At 40.3% G+C, this 27,674-nt stretch overlaps 1 protein-coding gene across 1 annotated transcript; it reads left to right on the forward strand.

Annotated features, from left to right (window-relative positions):
• The first annotated feature begins 1,308 nt into the window (after positions 1–1,308).
• On the forward strand, positions 1,309–27,674 carry ABRAXAS2 (abraxas 2, BRISC complex subunit). The gene is made up of 9 exons (XM_007100381.2): positions 1,309–1,417; positions 5,907–5,997; positions 9,796–9,832; positions 12,445–12,511; positions 18,773–18,963; positions 19,836–19,955; positions 20,886–20,970; positions 22,575–22,689; positions 25,509–27,674. Exons 1-9 carry the CDS (start codon positions 1,319–1,321, stop codon positions 25,976–25,978), a joined length of 1,275 nt encoding a protein of 424 aa, XP_007100443.2. The 5' UTR covers positions 1,309–1,318; the 3' UTR covers positions 25,979–27,674.

Here is a 27,674-nt window from a genome sequence, read left to right on the forward strand (position 1 = left end):
AGGAAGCAGAAAAAAGACTAGTGTAGCTGTAGCAGAGTGAACAAATGGGACAGCAGCAGGAAATGAAGGAGTCAGGTCATTGTAAGGTTTGGGATTTGACCAAGAAGCAACATGATTTAAATTTAAGTTTTGGCGTGACAATTTTGGCTGGTATGTTGTGAATAGATTTGGCAGGGAAAGGGTTAAAAGCAGAAGTGGGAACACAGGGTTTCTCAACCTCATTCCATTGACATTTGGGGGGGGAATAATTCTTTGCTGTGAGGGGCTGTCCTATACATTGTAGGATGTTTAGCAGCTTCGTTGGCCTCTGACCACTAAATACCAGTGGCACCCTACCCCCACCCCCAGTTGTGACATTCAAAAATGTCTCATTTTTGCCAAATGACCCATGGGGCAGAATTGCCTACAGTTCAGACCCCTTGAGTTAGGGGCTGTTACAGTGATCTGGGAGAGAGATGATGATAGCTTGGACCACTGTGATGGGTATGCTGATGGTGAGTTGTAGGATTCTGGATATATTTTGAAAACTGTGCTGACTGATCAAAGGGAGCATCAAGAATATTCCAATGTTGTTGGCCTGTGCAACTGTCAGGAAACAGTTCTGTTTGCTGAGTTTGGAAAAAGTGTGGTAGAAGGAGCTTTCTGACAGATTAAAATCCCAGTTTTGAACCTGGAAGATTGAACAAATTGAAGAATAATGATTAGAAAGGTTAGTTCCTTCCCTGAGGTTAGTTGTAGTTCATTTTCACTATTATTTATGTTGACTTTTTTCTTCTTTCCATGATTTTTCATTAAATTTGTCTTCTCTTGTACCCAGAATCCAGTTGCTTCTTAACCTCCAGCGCTACCACCATCTCACTTCAAACCATTGTCATCCAGCGTCTGGATTATTATGATAGCCTCCCTTCCCCGGCAATATATTTTGGACATTGCAGCCAGAGTGGTCATGTGAAAATTGAAATCACATCATGTTACTTCTAGGTCAAACACAAAACCGTACAGTTGCCCGAATCAACTGCCTCTTTTATCCTTGAGCGTGGCAAATGCTGGCTTTTAATGCTAAAGTTTCGTTTGCAAAGAGAAAAAACGGTTTGGGGAACTACCAAGAGCTATACATAACAGGCAGTGTCTGGGATGCGCAGAGCGCGAGACCCACGTGGAGGATACAGTGCTTGGGTCGGTTCTGATCGCGTAAACCTGCACTTCTCAGCCCTCGCTCCCGGGCGCACAGAGCCCTTGGCCTCACCCGCCGAAGACTCCATTTCCCAGGATTCCAAGGGGCGGGGCCGACCGGAAGGCTCTGTGCCCTCCGCGGGGCATGATGGGGGAGTTGGAGATTTCCATCATGGCGGCTTCCATTTCGGGCTACACCTTCAGCGCTGTGTGTTTCCACAGCGCCAACAGCAACGCCGACCACGTAGGTGCTGGGCCCCCCGCCGCGGCTGCTGGGGCCTCCAGCCTCGGTCTCAGGCCGACGCCTGCGGCCAAGCTGGGATCACTTACGGCTCGCCCCCCGGGCTGGCCCGATTAACTGGTGACCCGGGAGGCTCCCGCCGCCAGCTAACTCCTGCTGCCCGGGGCTCCTTCGCCCCCGAGATGGGCCCCCTCGCTCGGTGCCTTCCGCCGCCTGGCCGTCCCGGGACGGCAGTCTCCCGTTTGGCAGAGCTTTCCCGGCCGGCCACCGACAGTGTCAGGAGTCGCTTAGCGGAAACCGAGCGCCTGCCCCTCCCTGAGAGTCAGGCTTCTAGACTTGCGAGGGGAGTCTGGGGTCGGGAAGGAGCCGAGAGACCCGGCTTTAGTCTAAGAGCGCAGACACCCAGCCGCGCCCGCTGGTCTGACAGGTTGTTGTGGGCTGCGACGAGGGAAACCGTGGCTGTCACTATTCGTACTTGTTAGATACGATCGTGTGTTTTCTTCTCCTCGATGGAAAATGGAGATGTAACCAAGAGTCTTAGGTGTAGGGTCTCTTTGCCTTGAAGTTGCATGTTCAGTTCCTTGGCGAAGGTTCTGAGACCACGGAACTAGTCGCAGTGAAATAGGGAAGTGACAGGCCTACGTATGAATGATCGGAAATGCATTTTTAATGTCACTGGCCTCTGGATGGAAATTCTTTATGAAACTAGATAATTTTTATCTTTAAGTACTTGCCCACCAAATTGAGGGATTGTTTTAAGTGATTTTAGTAGTGAATTATTGAAGTTCATTAAATAAACGTAGTGGGGGGGGGCTGTTGCGGTTGTGTGGTCATCACAAAGCAAAATGATACACTGCAGAAGAAGGAACTGGACTTGGTTTCACGTCTGCACTCCTTGCTGCCATTAATAAAAACTGATTTCATGGAGAGGTGGTTCCATTAGTAAACTGAATGGCATTAAATTATTGTGTCGTTTCTCGCTTCAGTTTGATAGTAGAGATTAAGGATAGGAGTATACACAACACGGGTTTTTCCAGCGGCAGCTCCTGTCTCTGGACACTAACGCCTTTGATATTGCAGACAGATATTTAACAATGTAATGCAGTTCCATGTATAGGTAGTTTGTGGCACTGCTAGTGTCCTGTGGAAGTATTAAATATGGTTTACATAATGCTTCTTAACCTCTCTAGATCTTGGAGTGCCCAGTAATATCACAGTTTATGTATAAGGCAAAATTACTATAAGAATAAGCAACCTGTTGAAAAGTGGATAGTTTTTTTACAAACTGCAATGAGACGGCCGTGTTACTTAGATTGTTATTAATTTATTTCAAGAGATAGCTCTTTAATATCTGTGCTATGCCAGGCATGGTACTAGACTTCACAGAAATTTTCACCAGCGACAATAGTTTGCAACTTGTGTCTTATATGAGATACCTGCTTATATTAACCTTGCCACAATTATATAGGTGGAATACTTTAAAGTAATTTCAATTTCATATATTTTAAAGTTGAAGAACCAAGAATTTGTTTTTGTAGTATATTCTTGTTTTGCCCTGGCAAGAAATTAGTTTAAAACCACTCATTTCAGTAGAGTTGGAGTTAACAGACTTTTTCTGTAAAGGGCCAGACAGCAAATATTTTAGGCTTCATGAGCTATGTGGTCTCTGTAGCAACTACTCAGCTCTGCTGTTGTAGGGAGAAAGGAGCCATAGACAATAAGTAAATTAGGATGGCTGTTTCCAACAAAACTTTACTTATGGACACTGAGATCTGAATTTCGTATAATTTTCACATGTCATGAAATATTCCTATTTTCTTTTCTTTTTCAACAATTTAGAAGTGTAGAAACATTCTAAGCTTGTAAGCCATATAGTAACAGGCATTAGGCTGGGTTTAGCCCACACAGTATAATTTGCCTACTTTTATAAGGTAACAGTGGCTCAGATAATCCAGACCAGTAGATAAATAAGCATTCATGTTATACTCAGCTTTAGAATGTATTGATGTCACTGTTGACTTTTTCAAACTGAGGCCTGTGGTAGGATTGCCAGATAAAATATAGGGCACCCAGTTAAATTTGAATTTCAGATAAATAGTAAATAATTTTTTAGTATAAGTTTATCACATTTATTACATAAAAATTATCCATTGTTTATCTGAATTCAAATTTAACTGCATGTCCTGCATTTTTATTTGCTAGGAATCTAGATATGTTCTTAAAGTCTAAAGTTCTGTAGGAATTTTAAATTGTATTTTCCACTCTGATTAAAGAAAAAAGGTTTTAACTAGTTACAAAGATAAAGCTTGTTTTTTGTCATAAGAACTCATAACTGAAAGACTTTCATAGGATAAAACAAGCTTCTTTAGTCTATGTTTTTCCAGATTAGTAGTCACGGACTCTAGCTCTGAGAGAGGTTTTTTTTTGAAAGGGGGGGGGGGTCTGTATATTACTAAAGTTTGAGAGATGCCCTGTACATGATGATTTGGGATTTTAGGACACTCCACTCACCTAATCCAATACAAAAGCTATGCTGAAAAGCATCTGTCTCTCCCTCCTCACCCCCACAGATTCCAACTGGGATTTTTTTTTTTTAATATTTATTTATTTATTTTTGGCTGCGTTGGGTCTTAGTTGCAGCACTTGGGACTTTTTGTTGCGGCGCACAGGCGTCTCTCTAGTTGTGGCATGTGGGTTTTCTCTCTCTAGTTGTGGCACGTGGTCTCCAGACCTTGTGGGCTCCGTAGTTGCAGTGTGGGCTCTCTAGTTGTGGTGCACGGGCTCAGTAGTTGCAGCACGTGGGCTTTGTTGCCCCACAGCATGTGGGATCTTAGTTCCCCAACCAGGGATCAAACCCACGTCCCCTGCATTGGAAGGTGTATCCTCAACCACTGGACCACCAGGGAAGTCCCCTGGGAATGTTTTTAAACTAGGAAACTTCTTTAATTGATTAGAAGGGTCAACCTAGAATGGAAAGGACATTGTTTCATCAAATGTATTCAAGCAGCATTTATTGAGCACCTCCTGTGTGCTGGGCACTGTACGAGGTGCTGAGATACATAGTGAACAAGCACAGAGTCCCTGCTTTCGTGGAGCTTATATTTTAGTAGGAGCAGGCATCTGTTAATACATATAAATATGAAATATGGCAGATAGTGAGGAGACTAAGAAGAAAAAGGATGCAGGGTAAAGGGAACAGTGTCTGGCAGATTCTGATTCTATTCCACTAGCCAGGGAAGGCCTCTGGGATAAGGCGCTATTTGAGTGAAGAGTGGAATGGAGGGAAGGCGTAAGCCATGTGCATGCCTGGGGAGGGGGAGTCTGGGACAGCCTATTCATACCGACAGGGAAGTTATTTTGACATTTAGAGTGTATGTTCTCCAGCTGTGCTTGTGCAGAACACTACAGCAAGTGCTCAAAAATGGTAGGTTATATGCTGAGTAATCCAGAATTGATGATGGTGGTATATGTTCTCCAAAGGTGTAAATAAATTTACCTCAGCATTTATTAAAGAAAAACTTTCATGTAACGTTAAATTTATTTGCTGGAATGCTCATTTCCCATGCCAGCCCATACAGGAGCAGTTAGGTTGTGCATTGTGTCAACTTCTTTATACTTTTATAATTAGAAATTTTTTGTGTGTTTTTTTTTTTTAATTTATTTTTGGCTGCATTGGGTCTTCGTTGCTGCACGTGGGCTTTCTCTAGTTGCCGTGAGCTGGGGCTACTCTTGATTGCGGTGCGCGGGCTTCTCATTGCGGTGGTTTCTCTTGTTGCGGAGCACGGGCTCTAGGCGCACAGGCTTCAGTAGTTGTGGCGCACGCGCTTAGTTGCTCCGCGGCACGTGGGATCCTCCCGGACCAGGGCTCGAACCCGCGTCCCCTGCATCGGCAGGCGGACTCTCAACCACTGCGCCACCAGGGAAGCCCCAACCCTGTTTTTTTTTTTTTTTTTTGAAGTGAAAATAAGGAGAGTGAATTCATCACCTAAATCCTACTAAGTGTAACAACCAATGTTAGAAAAGCTCAGGAAGGGCTTCCCTGGTGGCGCAGTGGTTGAGAGTCCGCCTGCCGATGCAGGGGACACGGGTTCGTGCCCCGGTGCGGGAGGATCCCACGTGCCGCGGAGCGGCTGGGCCCGTGAGCCGTGGCCGCTGAGCCTGTGCTCCGCAACGGGAGAGGCCACAACAGTGAGAGGCCCGCGTACCGCAAAAAAAAAAAACAAAACAAAAACACAACAGGGTTTTAGGGGAAGGGATTAAAATAATATTTCATCTTGTCAGGAAATCCTTTTTTCGAACAATCCAGTTAATAGCCAAATCTCAAATTGCTTTAGTCTTACTTGTTGGTTTGTGGATTAGTAGTTTACATGGTAGACTTATTTGGATTATTGTTAAAGTTATTATAAAAAATAACAGTGTCCTCGAGTCCTCTTAATTCCAGTAAAAATCATTTTGATTTTTAGCTGCAGCTATTTTCTTCCATTGCTTTCAGGAAGGATTTTTGCTGGGAGAGGTAAGACAAGAGGAAACCTTTAGCATCAGCGACTCCCAAATCAGCAGCACAGAACTTCTGCAAGTCATTGGTGAGTAAGTTTATCACGGACCTTAGAAATACTCTTCTTGTATATATGCTGCTCGTTTTGTTCTTTGGCCCTTAACTGATTTTAACCTAATAGTAGATTAAAAGAGTACATAGAAAAGCACTAAAGTCACAATGCCAATTATTTGCACTAGTAAATGATGTGAAATGTTTTTATAAGTCAGTGTAAACTCACAGTGTGTAGCTATAAGTTCAGGTATTCTGTGAAGCCATCCCTGACCCACTGACTGGTCTGACCTATGAATGGCTGTGTGGAATTACACGTGATAGTCTCTTCACAACCACAGTGAACCTCGAGTTTGCACCTCGGGCTGTGCACATTGTCAACATCGCCTCACACTATAATGAAAGCACGTGTCGTGCTGGTCCTTCCTGGAGGGATCCGGCAAAGATGTTTACACTTGTTTACAGGAGATATTTGTTAAACCTACACAGCCTTCTGAGGAGTAAGCCAAACAGTCGATTTGGGGGCGATTGCTCGGGCAAACGAAGGAGTATTTGTAGGTCCACCCGCCCTCTTTGGATCAGTCTCCTTTTAATAAAGAAGGATCGTAGTCCTTTCAGCTGCACCTCGAGCACTTCACCGAAAAGCATATCCTGATACTCAAAACAGAGCAGGGGTCGTTTTATTCATTTATGCAGGAAACAATTATTGAAGAACGTCCGTGCGAGAGGCATTGTGCTGGGCAATGAGAGGAATGTCCAGTGCATCCCTGCCTTCCAGGGCTGTGGGGGGGTAAGACGAGTGTACAGAAACACCAGAGAGTGCAGGACGAGTGCTGTCAGGAAGGAACAAAGAAAATCTCATGAGTCGGGGGAAAAAAGAAAACCACTGCTAGTGGGTTAAATCAGTAAAGACGCCATACGGGAGGTAAACTTAGGGTACGTTCAGGGGATCCCAGTGCAGGGAGTGCATGAAACTTACAGGGAGCCTGGCCTGTTTCTGTGTAACTAAAATACAGCCTGTGTGAAGGTGAGTGGTTTGTGGTTTGAAATACTGCTGGGAGGTTAGGTTATGTTGAGACCAAATCATCAACTTCAGCCTGTTCTCCTAGCCCTCCAGTACCTGGGCTGGGAGGCCGGGTGAGGGCTGAGCTGGTTGGGGTTGGAGGGAAACAAGAGACAGCTGTTTCCTCAGGAGCCAGACAAGCCCCTCCCCACAGTAATGACTTGCTGAAAAAATACTTGACATACTGCTGCATGGCTGTTCTTTCACTGACGTTTTATTTTTGTGTTTTGTTTTGCTTAACTCTTTAAAATCCTAAAATAGAGAACTTGGTTTCATTGGCCATCTGTGCAATTATTCGTGTTTGCACTTGGGTTTTCAAAACTAATGTGGTATACGAAGGTTTGCCAGGTAGACCTGAGAGAAAACCGTGCAAGAAAGAGCTCTCTTGCCTGGCATGACCACAAAAGTAGCATTTCTGATGAATGTTCTGGCTGTTTATTTATCTTTAAAGAAATAGAGTGGTAAAGTAACTAAAATTCTCCAGCGTAGTGTACTGTATCTTTGATTCATACACCTTCCGGTTCTTGCAGTAAATACCAGTTTCCATGGTACTGTAGATATGGAGAAGAACCAACAGAGAGTCCCAGTTAATACAGTGCCATGACAACCTTCTTTTGCTGTATAATGTTTAATTTATTAGCTACATTCAATTCATTGTTTGAAATAGTCACGGATCTCATGAACAGAGTGTTTGCTAGTATTATCTTAAATGTAATGTTATTGTTGTAATATTTTTCTTTTAAAAATAAATACATATTAGAAAACGTAAACCAAGGACTCTGGAAAACCTGGATTGAAAGGCAAAACATTAGGTAATGTGCCATGAGAAGTATTCCATACCACTAGTGTGAAGAAATTTTCTGGCACAGTTTAACCACCAGAATAAGATATTTTAAATAAAATAAATTGACCAAATTTCTTATTTGTTGAAAATGTCTGAATCCACACACAGACACCTTTCCTTGACTCTACACAATAAGGAGGACTTTATATGGAATATCACATTTTGAACACTTGTTTTGAATACATATTCATTTTTAAAGCTGTGCTCACTCACTTGAAGTGGAGTCGTCCACTCTTAGTGCTGGGAGCGGTCAGGAGGAGACAGCAGCAGAGAGCTCCCTTAGTTAATAAGGTGATGCAGCAGCAGTTACTGGAAAGAACGGAAGGGGGAAGGAGAGGAGCTGTTCAGCTCACCCACCATCAGGAGAAGCAGAGACAGGAAGCTAAGCAAGCACAGCAGTACGTCCCAGTGGGGATTTTTACAGAAATACGGGCAGAGACGCCATGCATATGTGAAGAGGGGTCCACCGTATGGATGAGCTCTGGAGGCTTCAGAGACTCTAGAATCCCAGGCAAGGCCGCCCTGCCTCCCCCTGCTTCCAGAAGCCTGTCTATCCTATCGTGCCCGCCACCTTCATTGCAGTCTGCACCTATTGTGTTTGAGAGCATCACCTTGTTTTCTCCACGGAGTGCTTAGTTAGGTATTGCAAAATCTTGTAAGAGAAAGCCTTAACGTCCTTTAGAAAATACCACATGATATCTAGAGCATATCTTCAACATGCTTCTAATCCACGTTGCAAATCATGAAAGAAGTCTGCCGGGGTGGATTGATGACAGGAATGTATATTCAGAGTTCAGAATTTACTCCAGGGATTCTCTTGAACAAAATATTCTTTCCTTTAAGGTAGAGAGTTGTTTTTTTTTTTTCTTTTCCCTGAACTCTAGTTGACATTTTTACTACAGACATTCCATATTCTAATTACTTTACTAACAGTATCTCTGAAATAACTTCTGGTGGTATACCGTGTCATTTTTGGTGATAAAAGAAGGAAATATTTCTAGATGAGGTTTTCCTATTTGCATCACGATGTCGACAGTTATACTAGGCAAATGAGCTTTTCATTCCTGTGGAAGTACTGGCATCTCTGTCTGTGTTTTGGCAGCACTCACATCAGTACAGAAGCTAATGGGCATAGCCTAGTGTCCTTCAAGGTTGTGGTTTCATTTTAATTGAGTTAAAATTGCAGACTGGAACTCTGTGGGTGTGGCTTTATAAGCAGCAGGTGATGATTCCCTGTCCAGGAGAATGTTGTTAATAGAATTGAGTGGTTAATTAGCCCCATGGTCTTGTAAAGCAACCCAGACCCTAAGCCCCCTGATGAGCTTGAAGAAATTGTTCACTGTGATTAATCCCAGCAATCTTTTAAGAAGCCGTTTGGACCTGCCTTATAAATGACTGTTTCCCTTGGTACTGAAAATCTTTGAAAGGGTTAATATGCTTTCAGAGTTTCCACCCTTCCCCTTCAAAACACCTGGCCCAGTTGTCCTGAGTTGTTAGTAGGTTACTGATTGTAGGGTGGTAAGGCCTTCCTTTCCCCAAGCTGTCCTCACAGCTCTTACCCACCTTGATCAAATGCTTCCAGGCATTGATTCCTTTTTCCTCTTGGGCTTTGTTTAGATAGGTAAGATTGAATAAGGGCACACGATAGCTGCCTGTTCCTGAATAAAAGCTTTCAGATGTGTGCTCATCACACCTGGACAAATGGACCCAGAACTTTTATTTGCCAGTTTACTTTGTCCTGAGAATGTGTGCCTGGGTTTCAGTGTTAAAAAGACATACTGCCTTCACTAGTGTACACACTATTTGGGAGAGGAAAACTGTCTTTTTATTGTCTGAGATTTTGGTTAAAAATTTTTTTTAAATCCTGTTTTATAGTTGTCTGTATCTTGCATGATTAACTGAGATGTATTTCCTCTTTCTAATTACAGAAATCCATAACCATCAGCCTTGTTCAAAACTTTTTAGGTAAGCCACATCCTTCTTTGTAGCTTTTTGTCCTTATTAAAAGATTAATTGATTGAAAACTAGTGAACTGAGACCCGTATGTGATCATGGCTGTGAAGTTATAACTGAGGGCATCCAAAGTCATGGATTTTTTGAGTGCCGGATGTGTGTGTGGCGCTGTGTTAAGTTAGGAAGAGGGGAAGGAAGACAGTATAAATCTTGGCCTCAGTGGTTTAGAATGGAAGCCTTTATGCCAGCCCCTCTAGCAAGGGCTCTTCAACCATAGAGAGGGAAGCTAACCAAGGATCGCATATAGATAAAATAATTGGTGTTTTTAAGAGGGATAAAAAGTGTTCAGTGTTCGACTTTAAAATGTAAGGAAAGGGAACATAAAACTTACTTTTTTGTGTTTAATATACACCAGTTGAATATTATTACCAACTAAAGGACAGAAAGAGAAAAAAACAGGAGGAGAGATGTTCAGAGGGAGAAAGCAAAGGACAGAGAGACTTACGGAAGGCAAAGGTGAGGGAGAAAGCGGCCAGCATCTCCCACATACCGGACTTCTGTTCCCCAAACCGCAGTCCAGGCCTCTGTCTGCTTTCTCAGCCCCAAACCCTTCCACCTGATGGCAGGTATGATGAGCTCCACTCTGTTTCTTAAAACGCCCTGAGGCCCTATTCTTCTACTTTCCCAAGAGCCAGGCCAATACTTTCCTTGCATTGCTGCTCATACTAGTCCGATTCAGTGTTCTTGGTCGGTACTTTCTTCTTTAACACCTGCCCACCCCTTGTGCCTGGCTGTTCCTGCTGTGTGTTCCCTGCAGCTTTCACCCTGACCCCGCTCCCATTCTCAGCTGACCCAAACACCCAGCCCCCTTGCACCCAGGAACCCATGGGGACTTACACCATGTTCACCACCCACCTTACCCCCACCCCTCCCGCGCACACTTGCCCATTATTTCAGAGGATTGTTACCTGTGAACTAAGCCTCAAAGTAGCTGAGAACCTCATCTCTTAGATTTACACATAACTGAAAGAGGAGCAGGAAGCAAGACAAGGAACCAGCAGTTCATTTGAAAAGAATCTCAGAGCAAATGAAATGATTCGGGCCCTGGTCCACACACAGCCTCTGTCTGGGTCAGAATGGGTCCTGTTTGGCCCTGACCATCTAAAGCTTTGCTAGGTGTGCCCTGCCCTTCCCTTCTGAGGATTTCCTTAAACCACTGTCAGCAAAGTAGTACCAGAACGTAGACTCATAGACTCATAATTTAAATCATAGACTCATAATTCTTAGAACTGAAAGAAATCTTAGAAATCATCTGTCTACTCCAAAATCTTTATTTTGCAAAAAGGAAACGGAGGCCAGGTAGGTCAAAGTGACTTGCCCAAGATCATACAGTGAGAAGCAGAACGGAGCTGGAGCTGGTATCTCCTGACTCCCAGTTCAGTGTTTTTACTATAACTTGAACTCCTTCCTGCATTATAGGCCTGGGCTTATGGTGGTAGGAGGAGGGGAGGAGGGTGGCATTCCTAAAACCATGACCAGGGGTAGAAAAGCCCACACGTCATTATGCCTGGACTGCTCATCATGGGATTCAGGTCAGATTGGTCCCGTTTAAGGGTGCGTGCGTTCAGTTTGAAGCTGGCCAGACCTCGCTTCAAATCCCAACTCTTCCATCTACCAGTTCTGTGATTTGGGGCAAGTCATTTAACCTCAGTATCTTTATGTAGAAAAATGGGAATAAAACATGTTGACTGGGGCTTCCCTGGTGGCGCAGTGGTTGAGAATCCGCCTGCCAGTGCAGGGGACACGGGTTCGAGCCCTGGTCCGGGAAGATCCCACATGCCGCGGAGCAGCTAAGCCCGTGTGCCACAACTACCGAGCCTGCGCTCTAGAGCCCACGAGCCACAACTACTGAGCCCACGTGCCACAACTACTGAAGCCCGCGCGCCTAAAGCCCGTGCTCCGCAACAAGAGAAGCCACCGCAACGAGAAGCCCACGCACCACAACGAAGAGTAGCCCCCGTTCGCCACAACTAGAGAAAGCCCGCACACAGCAACGAAGACCCAACGCAGCCAAAAATAATAAATAAATTAATTAATTAATTAATTAATTAATTATTTTAAAAAACCATGTTGACTTGTTGGACTGAACTAGTACTTATCTCCCAGCATTGAGGCAAGGATGAAATGAATTAACACGAGGAAGCATGCAGCTGAGTGTCTTATTAAGGATTCAGCAAATACTCATTTCCTTTCTTCATTTCTCAGAAAATGAGCTGCTGTGTTCTTTTTTTCCCCATAGGTAATTGATACTTAGAAACAAGGAAAAGATGTCACAGCCATTTGAAACCACACATTTTATAATTACTTGCTATCAGCTCCTCCCACTTATGGAAGTAATACCCTTTGAATGTAGCAGTCTCTTGAGTAGTCTTTGATGCAAAAGATACCTCATATCAGTAAAGCATTTAGATTGTTTTCTCTTTATATACCTATTACAGACAAGCAATTGTATCTTTATTACCAACTTTTAGGGTTAGATGACCCATAGACACATGTTACTAAGCATATTTGTGTCAAAATACTATGTGATTTTAATAAAATATTTTTTCTCTTAAAAAAAACAGTTTTTATGACTATGCAAGCAAAGTTAATGAAGAGAGCTTGGACAGGATTCTTAAAGATCGGAGAAAGGTATGTTCTGTTTGTCACCCAGTCTGATTTGGAAATCAGTCCTTATCACCCATACTTAAAACCAGAAATGAATGTAAAATGAAACAATGAGATTTGATGTTAATATATAAGAATTCTGTTGAGTAGATTTTAAAGGTTAATTGCAAATGTGACACGATGTTTACAGTATATCAATAGAACAAAATTTGGATATTTAGAGTGATTCCATTATGCAAAAGTCAGAAGAAAAAAAAGAACATGAACTATAATCTAGAAAGTTGACAATAGTTGAGTTGATTCTGGGTGGTTCTATCTTCCTATTATGTAATTTAAAAAATAATTTTACCAACATTTAATACACATACATTAATTTTATAATGAGGGAAAATATTTTTTTAAAATACAAATTGCAGTCAAACATCTTTAGATATGTTACTCCTTCAAGTTCAATTAACAGTGAACATAGATGTTTTTCCAAAAGGTCACGTGTTTATTATTTCTGTCAGCATATGCATATGATGTTCTGAATGTGTATGCATGGTAAGCAAGTCTGAACAGGATTGAAAATGAACCAAAGCTTTATTGCTGCAGCACTGTCTGATGGTATCATTTATAATTTACTGTACCATGTATGGGGTTTACTTTTTTACCTTGGTATATTAATTCCAGAAAAATAGATTGGTCACTAAACCATCACTTGAGGGAAAAAAGTACCAATGAAAGTTTTCAACTTATCAAACAGAAAACAAAATGCCTTTGTTTACAAGCATGTATTATTTTTTTTTTAAAAAAGCTTTAAAAAGATTACCTGTGCATAAAAATAATAAGTGTGGGATTCCTAAGGTGTCTGAAGAAGGGCGTCAGAAAAAACAGTGCAGTAAGAGTAGATTAACAGCCTTTCCAATGTACGGACTCTCTCAGTACCACTGTCGGATGTACAGGCAGAAAGGAAAGGAGGTAAGATCACAGGAAAAATGGGAAGTGTGAGGGATAGGTCTGAAAAAAGGGCAGTGGTTTTGAGGGTGATAACAAACTCAGGAAGTGCTCAGTATTAGCAGAGAGTCTAACACAGTCACCTGCCCAAGTGGGAAAGTGGGTTACAGCAGCCACAGGCATCACAGTCCAGCCCCCCCATTTTCAGTGACTTGCCTGAAGCATGCGTTCTGGGATCTCTTAGCAGTCCGTATTCATCCCCCAGCCACCACCTTACTTCCTCATTCCATTTATTTTCGTAGTTTAGATAATGAAGCTTTATTATACCTTCTAAAACTAAAATTTATTCCCTGAAAATTCCTATTGAAGCACAGTTTCCTAGAGCGCTCACTTTATATTAAATTATCAGGAAATTTTTTTTAATAGATGAAAAAATTTTAAACTGAAAAAAATGAATAAAGAATATAAACAGGAAATTCACAAAAGAAAAAAAGAAATCCACAAATGTCCAAGAAGTAAATGTAAAGATGTTCATTCTCAATTAGGAAATGCAAATTGAAACACGTAATACTGTTTTTTGGTCCATCCGACTGGCAAAAGTATAAAAGGATTGCTAATATCCAGTGTTGGCAAGGTTGTGGGAAATGGGGAAGCTGTAGTTGGTGGGAATGTAGGTTGATATAGACATTTAAAGGGAGAGTTTTGCAATAACAGAATTTTAAATATGGAGTTCCACCTCTAGGAATCTGGCCCAAGTAAACAAAAGCATCTAGGCACAAAGGTATGAAAAACTGGCATTACTGAACACTTTGACTCTGTGCCAGGCAGTATTCTAAGCACTTTCCAGGTACTGACACATTTAATCCTTGTAACAGCGCTGTGAGGCTGTTATCACCCCCATTTTATAGTTGAGACAACTAAAGATAAATAACTTGCTTAAGGTTGCGAGCAGGATATGTTGGCGCCAAGGTTTAAATGCGGCAGTCTGGCCTTTTAATCCAGCATACGAAGATGTTTGTTGTATCTTTGCTTAATAGTGAGAATTTTGAAAGCAATCTAAGTGTCCACCAGGAGGAATGGTTAAGTAAATTATGTTGGTACCTCCATGCTATGGGATATGAAGCAGCCATTAAAAAGAATGAGGAACTGATTCACTTTGTTGTAAAGCAGAAACTAACACACCATTGCAAAACAGTTATACTCCGATAAAGATGTTAAATAAATAAATAAATAAATAAATAAAATAAAAAGAATGAGGGAGGTTCTCATGAATGACATAGAAAGATCTCGAAGTTAAATGAAATAATTTGAGCCTATTTTTTATAAAAACAAAAGTTTGAATGTTTAAACGTACAGAAAAAGATCTGGAAGGAAGCCAACCAAACCTAAAAGTGGTTACTTTGAGAAAGGGAGCAGAGATGCTGCTGAGGAAGGGAGACTTTATGTGATGAGGTTTTTTTAATTGTATTTTACATTGAAAATAAATTGAAAAAAAGAAAGGAGCTCTACCATGTAGTTTTTCCAGTAGCAAATAAGGACACATTTCCAAATTAATTTGGGGATTTTAAAATTGGATTTGCTAATTTACCATGCTGTTTTGTATTTTGGTTGTGTATTAAAATATAATCATGTTGTGTTTTTAAAAATATAAATCAATCAATCAATCAATCAATCAAATAAAATTGGATTTGCTGTTTTGAGACACAGAAGACCAATCATAGGTTGTTAACTGGAGTTAACTTCGCTTTTCCTGGGGCCAAGATTCTGAAAAAATCTGATTTTTAGTTTTGATTTTGTAGAACTTTGTGCTGAAACTAATGTGTATATTTTCTTTTGCAATTAAAGACAGGAATTTGTTGCTTCAATTTACTTGGAAATTATGTTTTATTTTCCATGGAATTTGTTAAAGGCGGGGACCGTATTTTATGTTCATTGTATTTCCTATGGCACCTTATACATAATATAAACTCTTTAAGGATTTTTTTCAAAAATCCAAATTTCTAGCCCCAAAACAAAGATGATACATAATATTTAGACTGAAAATCTTTATAGTTGACTCTAGTTTGATTTTTTTTTTCCTCCAGAAATGGTACAAAGTTATATCTTCACCTCAAAAGGGTTATAATAGTACTTACAAAGATACATTTAAAAGTTAGGCTTTAAAAAAAAAAAAAAAGTTAGGCTTAAAAATACATATGTACTTTAAACAGTATCTGACATAACAAAAAATATTTTTAATTAATATCACCTCTTAAAGAAAGTGCTGATGGAACTGTTTCAAAAACTGACTCTTTGCTAGGCAGGCTTCAAACCTAATGTTTAATTGAAAAACCCTGGGAGTTCCCTGGTGCTCCAGTGGTTGGGACTCTGTGCTCTCACTGCCAAGGGCCCGGAAGGCCCGGCCGGGTTCCATCCCTGGTTGGGGAACTAAAATCCCACAAGTTGTGCAGGGAGGCCAAATAAAAAAAAGAAAGAAAGAAAAATCCTAAGAATTGGACTCAAGTTCAGTAAGTTGAACTCATATAAAATAAGTACATAATAATTTTAAAAGTTCCCTAGTGGGTGCTAAAATTACCCATTAGAAAACACAAGCTAATAAAGATTTTTGTCACAATAGCAATTAATGTATAAAATACATAGAAATATGTTTACTAAAAAAATGTGTGTCTCTAAATATAGAAACTCCACGACATTGCTAAAACATTTAAAAAAAAAAAAAAAAAAGGTTGGGTTTAAGATAGAGGCTAGGGCTTCCCTGGTGGCGCAGTGGTTGAGAGTCCGCCTGCCGATGCAGGGGACACAAGTTCGTGCCCCGGTCCGGGAAGATCCCACATGCCGCGGAGCAGCTGGGCCCGTGAGCCATGGCCGCTGAGCCTGCGCGTCCAGAGCCTGTGCTCCGCAACGGGAGAGGCCACAACAGTGAGTGGCCCGCGTACCGCAAAAAAAAAAAAAAAGAGGCTAATGTTTTTGGTACGAAAAATCCCCCAATAGGTGCAGCAAGGTTGAGTTGGTGTGCTCAGTTACTGCTCTGGCAGAATCCATATTGTGTTTGCAAATTTCGACCAGCCTCAGGTTTTGGGCTCAGGCCAAAAAAGCACATGAGAGGAGGATTTCTGCCTTCTTGAAAGCACCTGCTCCGAAATAGATAATGATAAACATAACTGTCGTCTTAATATCATCATAAGGCCAAAAAGAACAGAACTTAAAGATGACAAATGTGCCCAGTGTTGGCGATAATTGCTTTGGATCCAGAAGATGTAAGTGAATGTCTAGCACAGAGAGTAGAGAGGAGAGTCTTTGTGAAATATTGTCTGAAACTTTAGAAGAGATAAGGTTTTCGTGAAAGATATTCATAATTTTTTATCATGGCCCAAACATAGTGTGCTCTTCCACATCAGTGACCTCGTTTCTCAAAGCGTTGCAACCAGCTTGTTAGCTCTAAAAGGTAGAACTGTAGATGTCGCCAATGTGAATTATTTTGGCATGTCATCTTTCATTGATCAGGATGAAGGGGGTTATCTTTTTAGCAAATATCAAATGAGTAAGTTGATATCCAAAATAAATTTATAAGGCTTCCCGCTTCTCTGAAAATACAAATGGAATAAAACAATTGCAGTCAGTATAAGTGAAAAGCGTTAGTACCCATCCAGTAGCCACTTGCAAGATTCTTTAGTCAGCGAGTATTTCATGAGAAGAATCCATGTGCTGAGCACTGCTTAGGCCTCTGCAGGAATGCAGGGGTGTGTGAGATGCACCCAAGTCCTGCAGAGGAGCTCATCCTACATTAAACACAGAGTGCCGAGACTCAGGGTGAAATGTGCCATGTTCTTTGGCGTTAGTAGCTCTAGCCAGTTGATAATTTTTGTTACCCACTTTTTTTTTTTAAGGAAAACTACTTTTCACTCTTTTATGAGCAACATTGTGTGAATAATGTGGAATTTTAAAGTTAGTGTAGTACAGTGGAAAAAGACAGGCAGAGAGGTTCCAGATCTTGGCTGTCACTCATTAGCTCTGTGACTTTGGACAAAACATCTCTTTTATAAGATTTGCACTGTCAGAAGTGTTTGGGTTTTCTTTATATTTAAAGAATATCAGAATTAATTGCTTTAATATAATTGGAATTATGCTTTATTTTCAGTAGTACTCCTTAAGGGCAGGAACTGTTTCTTTGCTGCCTGTAGTTCCTTGCATGTGATACGAACTCAGTGCAGAAAACTTTCCTCACCTCCCAGGGTTGTTGTGATACTTAGTGAAAGCATTTGTAACATAGCTAGCTGAAGGTCTGGCTCACGGGCTCAGTAAAGGTTGGTTGACTTCCTTCATTTGTGAAAGTGCCAAAACATAATCTAAATTTACTGTTAGTTTTAACATGACACTAACAATTTTAAATTACTTTGATTTCTCAAAACAGGATTTTCACTCAAAGAATTTGTTTTTTAAAAAGAAGCTTATGAAGATTATTCTTCTTATAAAGAATTAACTTAATTGTCTCTACAACAGAGATTTTCAAACTGTAGTATGCATTAGAAAAAACTTAAGAACTTATATTAAATTCAGGTTCCTGGCTCTACCCTTAGAGGTTGTGATTCTTCAAGTTTGGGTGGGGCCCAGGAGCATTTTAGGGAGCTGCCAGATGTCTCTTAGGCCATCTGTCTCCTAGATGTCCAGCAGATCCCATTATGAAATATATTCTTCCAAAGAGCCTATAAGTTTAATTCACTTACCAGTTTAACTTACGGTGTAGTCAGAACTGACAAAGCTAAACTTTTTGAATTGTTGTATTGAGGTATAACTGACATGTAATAAACTTTGTATATTTAGAGCATAAACTTTGGTAAGTTTTGATATATGTATACATGCATGAAACCATTATCAAAATAAGATAATGAACATACCTATTACTGCAAAAGTCTCCTCATGCCCTTTTCTGATCCCTCCTTCTCACCCCTCCCAGGTCTCCCACTGGTCTACTTTATGTCACTATAGATTACTTTTTATTTTCTTGAATTTTATATGAAATGGAATCCTATAGCATATGCTATTATTATTATTATTATTATTGGTCTGGCTTCTTTCACTCAGCATAATTATTTTGGAATTCATCTGTGTTGTATTTGTTGGTAGTTTGTTCCTTTTTGTTACTGAGTAGGATTCCAGTGTGTGGATACACCACAGTTTATTTATCCATTGACCTGTTGATTGACAATTAGGTTGTTTTCAGTTTTGAGCTGTTGCACATAAATCTGCTATGAACATTTGTGTACAAGCGTTTGTGTGGATGCATTCAGAATTAAATTTGTAAGATTTCAAGCAACTTTTAATACTTTTTTTCTTCTGTTTTTGTTGCAGAAAGTCATTGGGTGGTACAGATTCCGGCGAAACACACAGCAGCAGATGTCGTACAGAGAGCAGGTTATTCATAAGCAGCTCACCCGCATCCTTGGGGTGCCTGACCTCGTCTTCCTTCTCTTCAGCTTCATCTCCACCGCCAACAATTCCACTCATGCTTTAGAATACGTTCTCTTTAGACCAAATCGAAGGTAAATAAAGCGTTCCCACCAGCCTCGCATAAATAGGAAAGACGTTGATATAAGTAATTGAGATTTACGACTTTGAAAATATGCATTTTATAGCATCTTTAAAGAAAAATGTTTATAACTCTCCTTTAGCTAGTTTTCTTTGTGGTTAGAGAAGGTATTTTCCTGTCAGTTAGTTATATAAATTAAAATTGTTTTTGAATCAAGACGCATTAGCAAGACATTAATTATGCATCAATTCTTATAGGAATAAACAGCTAGAAATCATTTGCTTCTCCATAATCCGTTATGTAGAAATACAGTTTTATTGCACTGTAAGTCTGATTGTAATTTTAAAACATAGATTTCAAAGACAAAATTGTAAAATTGATCCACCTACTGGTTAATGAGGGTTCTGCATTGTGAACTTGCTAAAGCAAAAAAAAAAAAAAAAAAAAAAAAAAATCATACGATCATGGTGTCTGTCTGTAAACGACAGAAAGGGTTCCCTCCAGAATTTCACTTGTAGTAGAATAAACTAAATCAATATCAGTGAAAATAATTATTAATTGTTAAATAGCCATTTGCAGGATTTCATTAATTAATCAGTGGGCTCTTGAGCACTTAAAACCTCCTCAGCACTCTGTCAGTTGCTGCGGAGATGCAAAAGATGCATAAGACGTCACCTCTGCCCTTGAGGAGTTTACAATTGAGTTTCTACTTTAAGGGAAGGGAAAAAGTCGCTAATTCACATAACCCTAGGTTGTCTGTGGAAGTAGGTTCTCTGTGAGACCTTCAGTTAGTTCCCAGTGCAGAGACTCAGGCTCCTATTGGCAGGACCCATTCTTCAAGTAGAGCAGTGCTTTCAACGTGATCTCTCTCAATCTTCCCTGCAGGTATAATCAAAGGCTATCCCTTGCTATTCCCAATCTAGGCAACACTAGCCAGCAAGAGTATAAAGTGTCTTCAGTGCCAAATACTTCTCAGAGTTATGCCAAAGTTATTAAAGAACATGGGTAAGTTGAAAGGTAAAATGAATGTTTTTTCCTTTCTTTGGTTAACAATATGTTTATGGGGACTTCCCTGGAGGTCCAGTGGTAAAGAATCCGCCTTCCAATGCAGGGAACGCGGGTTCGATCCCTGGTTGGGGAACTAAGATTCCACATGCCACAGGGCAACTAAGCCCGTGCGCCACAACTGCTGAGCTCGCATGCCTCAACTGGAGAGCCCGCGTGCCGCAAACTACAGAGCCCACGCGCTCTGGAGCCCGCGTGCCACAACTACAGAGAAGCCTGCGCACCACAACAAAGAGCCCGCGCGTTACAATGAAGAGTCCGCAACAAAAGATCCCACATGCCACAACGAAGATCCCTGGTGCCACAACGAAGATCCCTGGTGCCACAACAAAGACCTGATGCAGCCAAATAAATAAATAAATAAATAAATAAATAAATAAAAATTTTTTTTAAACCCAATATGTTTATGGAGAAGTGTGACATCGTTTGATATGATTAACATTGAAAAATCCAGTAAGGTAATTCTCTAGACAGCCACTACTGTATATCAAAATCTTATGCTTATTGAAAAGATAGTTTACTTTTATCAATATTTATTTTTTAATCATTTACCACGATTTTTTTTTTGCAACTGATACAAAAGTTCAGATAGAGTATGTGTATTTCTGAGGTTCTGAAAGCTAACTGTGGTCACTGAAAAATATATAGAGTGATTAGGAAAAAATAACACTATTATTTTTCAGTTGTCTCGGTAACATGGATTCTCTTTTCTTTCTCTTCTGTAATTCTAGGGGTATGGGCATTATTGCTTAAACATTGTCACTGTGAACTTGTAGCATTTAAGTTATAGATACAGGTAGAAATGAAAGTGCCTTCTAGTTCACGGCAGTTCTAATCACTTGGTGAATCTTTTTTCTGTTTGTCTTCTAGTACTGACTTTTTTGACAAGGATGGAGTAATGAAAGACATCAGGGCGATTTATCAGGTTTATAATGCACTTCAGGAGAAAGTACAGGTAACTGATTTATTTACTATATTCATCTTATTTATATTGCCCAAATCTTTTAATTCTACTTTAATTTTTAATAATCTCCCAACTGACAAATGAATTGTGGTTCAAAAATCAGAATGTGCTCTCCCACAGTGATACAAGATGTATGGAGTAGCTGCTCACGTCCGTCTACGAAAGCTGGCCTCACTCATTATGTGCCTTCAGTGGAAACTCTGACGTACAGAATTAATATCACTCTTTTGAATACTCATGACCTCTTTAATGACAGCTTTTTTTCCTGGGGAAATGTATTCCGAATTTAAAGAAGTATTGCTAAGAACACAGCTGTCCCATCACTTGTACTGTGAGTTGAGACTCACCCAAAGGCACCCGTAACTCAGGACAGCTCTGCTTCCTAATTCTAGTTCACTCTCTCTCTCTGCCCGCAGCTGCCTCCGCTGAGTGGGCAGATGCAGTGGAGCCTGTTCATTCCTAGGCAATCATGCAGCAAATATTTATGGAAACATCTCCTACAAGCCAGACCCTGAGCTAGGTGCTAAGAATACCTTCCCACGTTCTCTTCATCATCCCCAAAGTGTTCTTAGGAGTAATTTGTTCTAAAACCCTAAGAACAAAAGAGCCTTTGAGGACAAGGAGAGTGGTAGGGCTGAAGAAGCTGTCCCGGGCCTGGAGAAAGCCTAGCTTTGAGGAGGAAGGCCCCGAGGCATAGAGAGGGGAATGAAGGCAGCTGCTGAAAAAGAGGAAAGCAGACTGAGTTCAGCCTGGGGCAAAGAAGAACACACGCAACGGGCAGTTTCCAGTGTCAGTGCTCCAAATACGGGTCACGGTTACCCATAGCAGCATGGGGAACTTAATACAGCCTCACTCACTGGTGACCGGCCCACTTTCAGGCAGTTTCTGGTATTTCTGCTATGGAAGGAACATGTGGTGAAAAACAGCTTTTTGTCCTGAATTCATGACCATGCTCTTTTCAGACTATCAGCACTGTCTAATGGACTTCAAAATGGCTGTTACACATTTCATTGACTATTGATTAAGGCCTGCCCTGCAAACACCAGTATCACGTCCAGTGCCCTGATAGGAGTGGTTACATTACATCGATATGGTCTCAAATAGTTACCTTTTATTAAATCTTGACTTTGAAACTTATTTTCTTTTTCAACTTTCCCTAATTATAAATAGTTTCTGTTAAATAAATCTATGTGTCATCTGATGTTTGATTGTTGATTATAAATAAGAGTTGAAAGTATCTCATTCCTGTCTTTTGTTCATCCTTGTATGCCAGACTGGTATCAGAAATTCCCTTTTCATATCAGTAAAGATGAGTAAGCAAGGAAAAAGATGAACTCTTTCCCTTCTTACCCTTCTTTTTCAAGAATGTATAAGCTAAATAGCATAATCATCTTAACATAATTAAGAAAGCAGTTCAGTGAATAACAACAGTATTGGTCTCTGGGACCTTCATGATTTTGTTCTACCTTGGGTGTCTGCTTTTTAACTCGATAAAGTGTCCGGACTCTTCCCAGGGTTATCATCGATGCTGTCTTTATGAAATGCCTCGTGCTTGGATTTGAAACTAATTGTTCTTGTTGTCATTTTTCCCTCAGGCAGTGTGTGCAGACGTAGAAAAAAGTGAGCGAATTGTTGAATCTTGTCAGGCAGAAGTGAACAAATTAAGAAGACAAATCACTCAGAGGAAGAATGAAAAGGAACAAGAAAGAAGTGAGCTTCCTATTAATTTTACCACTCAGTATCAGGGAAGTGTCTGGTTTTAAACATCAAATTACATAATAAATTACATGCATTCGTCTACACTCATCAAGCTCCAAGTTAGGCTGCTTGGAAGAGGGCATTCACTTGTCTTTAGACTTTTCCAGAAGGGAAGTACTGTTTTTCATGGTGTCCCTCTCAAGTCTCTGAAACTGGAAGAAAAAGAAGACCAAAGGTAGAAAGGCTGAAGCAAGTTAGAATAAATCCTGGGAAGTGATATGATCTATGTACAGTGGATGTGATGTTTCTTACTAAGTTAACCCTGACATGCCTTGCACATAGGGACTGTGTCCTGTGTTCATTGGAACCTCGTAAAAGAGCTACCTAAAATTCTCTTAACTTACGTTTGATTCATGGGCAGGGTCTCAACAAAGACTTTCTAAACTGTTCTTTTTTTTTTTTTTTAATTTTTATTTTTGGCTGTGTTGGGTCTTCGTTTCTGTGCAAGGGCCTTCTCTAGTTGCGGCGAGTGGGGGCCGCTCTTCATTGCGGTGCATGGGCCTCTCACTGTCGTGGCCTCTCGTTGCGGAGCACAGGCTCCAGACACGCAGGCTCAGGAGTTACGGCTCACGGGCCCACTTGCTCCGTGGCACGTGGGATCTTCCCAGACCAGGGCTCGAACCCATGTCCCCTGCATTGGCAGGCAGATTCTCAACCACTGCGCCACCAGGGAAGCCCAAACAAAGACTTTAAATGACTGTTTTTTGATAGCAGTGGATGACCGGATACCATTAAGGTAAGGAACCAGCTGGTTGAATGAGAATTAGGCCCAAGAATCTATTATATTAATTCCAGCATGCTCACAAACATATTTGCTAGAATGCCACCAGATTTTTTAATTTATTTTTTTATTGAAGTATAGTTGATTTATAATGTAGTGTTAGTTTCAGGTATACAGCAAAATGATTCAGTTATACATATATATATATATTCTTTTTCAGATTCTTTTCCGTTATAAGTTTTATTACAAGGCATTGAACATAGTTCACTGTGCTGTACAATCGGACCTTGTTGTTTATCTATCTTGTATATAGTAACGTGTATCTGTTAATCCTGAACTCCTAATTTATCCCCCCACCCACCCTTTTCCCCTTTGGTAACCACAAGTTTGCTTTCTATGACTGTGAGTCTATTTCTGTTTTGTAAATAAGTTCATTTGTATCATTTTTTTAGATTCCACATATAAGTGATAACATGATATTTGTCTTTCTTTGTCTGATTTACTTCACTTAGCATGATAATCTCTAGACCAATCCATGTTGCTGCAAATGGCATTATTTCATTCTTTTCTATGAATGCCACCAGATTTAACATTTGTAAGTAAAATCTATAAAACGTATGGCAAATAATATCAAGTGTAAAAGAGATAAGGGTATAACTAACCTTTTCTAATTTAATAAGAATATTTGTAAACAAATTAAAATATAATTTCTATTTCCAGGTAAATGATGTCTGATTCATTTCTACTGTTACATTATTCTAGAAATAATCAGAAATGCAGACAGGGATTTCTGCACAAGAGTGTTAATCACAACTTTATAATTCCAAAATCTTGGAAACAATCTGTTACTGTAATTGAATAAACAACAGTAGAATAGTTGAATACATTTTGGTATATCTATATAATGGAATATTGTACAGCCATTGAAGCGAATTTTTAATGACATAAGATAATATATACTCTTATGTGAAAATGTTAGGATATAAAACAGTATAACCATGTTATCTCAGCTCTATTTAAAATACACGTATACAGGGACTTCCCTGGCGGTCCAGTGGTTAAGACTTTGCGCTTCCACTGCAGGGAGTGCGGGTTCGATCCCTGGTGAGGGAACTAAGATCCCACATGCTGCGTCAAACAAACAAATAAATAAACAAACAGACATGTACACACAAACACACACACAAAGCTGGATAATAAAACTAGAATTCAGAAAAGTTGGGGTGCCTGACACCTAAAGTTTCTGTCTTTTAACCCCAAATCTTGTGCTATTTTCACCAAAATTTTAACAGTGTTATCTGGATGATAGAATTGTGGGTGATTTTCTGTTGTTCTTTTCTAAATTTTGTACGAATCATTTTTATAATATTTTGAAAGTATACTTAAAAACAATTTAAAGGCCATAGGCTCATAGATGTAGGGCTGTTTCCGTTTTACCACCATAAAAATGCAGTAAAATTATGGCCTATTACATAGAAAACTGGGCACCTAACCCAGGGCTTTGAACTTTTAAGGAGAAAGAGATGTTTAAGAGTATTGTGACAAGTTGTTGTCCAGAAGTATTTTTTTTGATGTGAGGCCTGTTAAGGAAAAATTCACGTTCAGATGACTGCTGAGGATGGTGAGGACTGTTGATTTTATCCTCTGTCCCCACGGTCTCTGAGCACAGTAAACAACAGGTGAGGAAAACAGCACCAGGTCTGGAGTTAAGAGACCTGTGTTATGAGTATCAGGGCCCCACTTCTAGCTGTTCTCTTAGTGAAGTCACTTAACCTTTCAGAGCTCCGGTTCTTTGCCTGTATAATGGAAACAATAACATTAGTGATGACAGTGGTACTTCAGAGAGCTGTTTGGAGGCTTAAGTGACTTACTGTATAGAAAAATCTTTTGTAAATTGTGAAATACTATTCAAATGTAAAATAATTCATAGTAATAATAAATTTCACTTCTTTGTTGCTATTTTCCAGAACAATCAGGTTGAACGTTTAATGTATTGAAATGCAAGGCTGTGAAAATACAGTGTTACAGTTTTCTTCCTCTTTTCATCCAGGATTGCAACAGGCAATGATAAGCAGACAGATGTCATCTGAAAGTTTGGACCCCACGTTCAGCCCTCGGATGCCCTATCCTGGGTTTGCAGCTGAAGGTAGAAGCGCTCTTGGAGACGCAGAGGCCTCGGATCCTCCTCCGCCTTATTCTGATATTCACCCAAATAATCAAGAAAGTACTCTGAGCCATTCTCGCATGGAAACTAGCGTCTTTATGCCTCGACCTCAAGCCGTGGGCTCCTCCAATTATGCCTCCACCAGTGCTGGACTGAAATATCCTGGAAGTGGGGCAGAGCCTCCTCCTCCCCAAGGAGCAGCCGGAGACAGTGCTGAGGAATCAGACGACAGTGATTATGAAAATTTGATTGACCCTACAGAGCCCTCTAATAGCGAATACTCACATTCGAGGGATTCTCGACCCATGACGCATCCCGACGGGGGCTCCAGGAACACTCAGACCTCCCCAATTTAACTGAACAAAAGACACTCTCCACTTAGCAGTGTTAATTGCTTGTTGAGAGAGTTTTTTGAGGACTTAATCTGGGGAGAGAACTTCTTTCTCAGACCCCTGGACTCCCCAGGACAAGCGCTTTTGGGCACAGAACTTGTAGGAGCCTCACGTCCACGGGTCCTCGCCTGCGGACTCAGTGCGCAGGTTTCACGACAGAACCATTAAGATAATCAAATTGTCCTAATTCTGGTGCGATTCATGGATGTACTGGTAAATATAGGCAAAGAGAAACTTATCAACGTAGTTTCTGTTCTTTAAAATAAATTGGAAATTAGAGACTAAGCACAATTAGTCTAGAAATGTTCTATAAATCAAAACCTTACCTCTTGCACTCTCATGCCTTGAAATTTACTTTTTCAAAGGGAAACTAGTTTAGCAGCAGCCTTCAAAGAACCTTCTGTCTATGATGAGCCAAATTCATCTCTGCCAGAAAAGAAATTTTGATAATTCCAAGAAGCCTGATTGGAACAAATCAGATGTGTACCTTCCTTTGTCTGCATGACTTTGTGAGATCGAAAGAGAGGGCTTTGCTTCAACTTTTTTCTACTAGCCTGATACGTATTGTCACTTAAAATGGTTGCCTTTAAAAAAAAATGTAGAAATACTAATTACCAGTAAGTAATCATCCAAATAAGTATGACATGAAATAAATTACTTATTTTTCTTTTGGGGAATTACAGTAACTGCTATGTTGCACTAGCCACATTTATGGTCTCTGTTCTAGAGTCTTAAATGAAGGACACACAGCAGTATAACAGAAAGGAGTTATGTTCCAGACCTGAGTTTTATGATGAACAGATTCCAGACACAGTGGATTTAGCCAAGTTCATACGTAAGGAAGATAACTCATTTAGATCTTCTGATAAATCCTAGTGTTAGCTTTATTTGTGGAAGAAAGACATTTAATAAACTGTTTGGGAATCTCGATTTTTGAATAATGATTCATTTTCAGTCTGAATAACCATACTTTTTTGGGTTGCCATTTGGAAGATAGCTGTGGAATGTGTAGAGACTTTCCGTTGGGATGCACTTACATTTTCATTTAATTACTGCTTGTTTTCTAGTTTTAGGCCCAGAATGTGTGAAACCACTAAAGACATTCATGAGAATGATAGGCTCCTGGTTTGGAAATGACAAGACAAGACCCCCTCCCCCCATTTATGGCGGGGTCAGCCCATGAAGCTAATGCCATGGATTATAACTGCCTTTCCTTCGGACTAGTTAAAACCTGTTAGAATAAGGGAGTTGTTAAAGAGGCTTAAGCTCCAGGTTCTGAAAAAGCAGTTTCATTTTGTAGGAGAGAAGTTTACTCTAGTCTGACTGGAAATGAAACGCTAAAACTGCCATTCTTCAGATATCTACTGTATGGGGTCTGTATCTTCCTACTCTCCAGTTTTGTTGGCCTTATACCACTGCCATTTGATTTGAAATGTTGCAGACCACTTTATCTGCACATGTGTTCCAGTGTTTATCAGCTACCTTCTAGCGGCTTCAGCACCAGTGTGAATTTAATTTTTTTTTTTTAAGTGCCATCACCATCTCTGTTCAGATTTTGACATTCAGGAGAATATTTTTATTTTTATGCCATTCCGAAACCTACAATGTATATCTGACAAAGCAGTTAAATGTGACAATAAAAACTTATTTAATCGTGGTA

This window comes from Physeter macrocephalus, chromosome 20, assembly GCF_002837175.3.
Source record: "Physeter macrocephalus isolate SW-GA chromosome 20, ASM283717v5, whole genome shotgun sequence".
NCBI lineage: Eukaryota > Metazoa > Chordata > Mammalia > Artiodactyla > Physeteridae > Physeter > Physeter macrocephalus.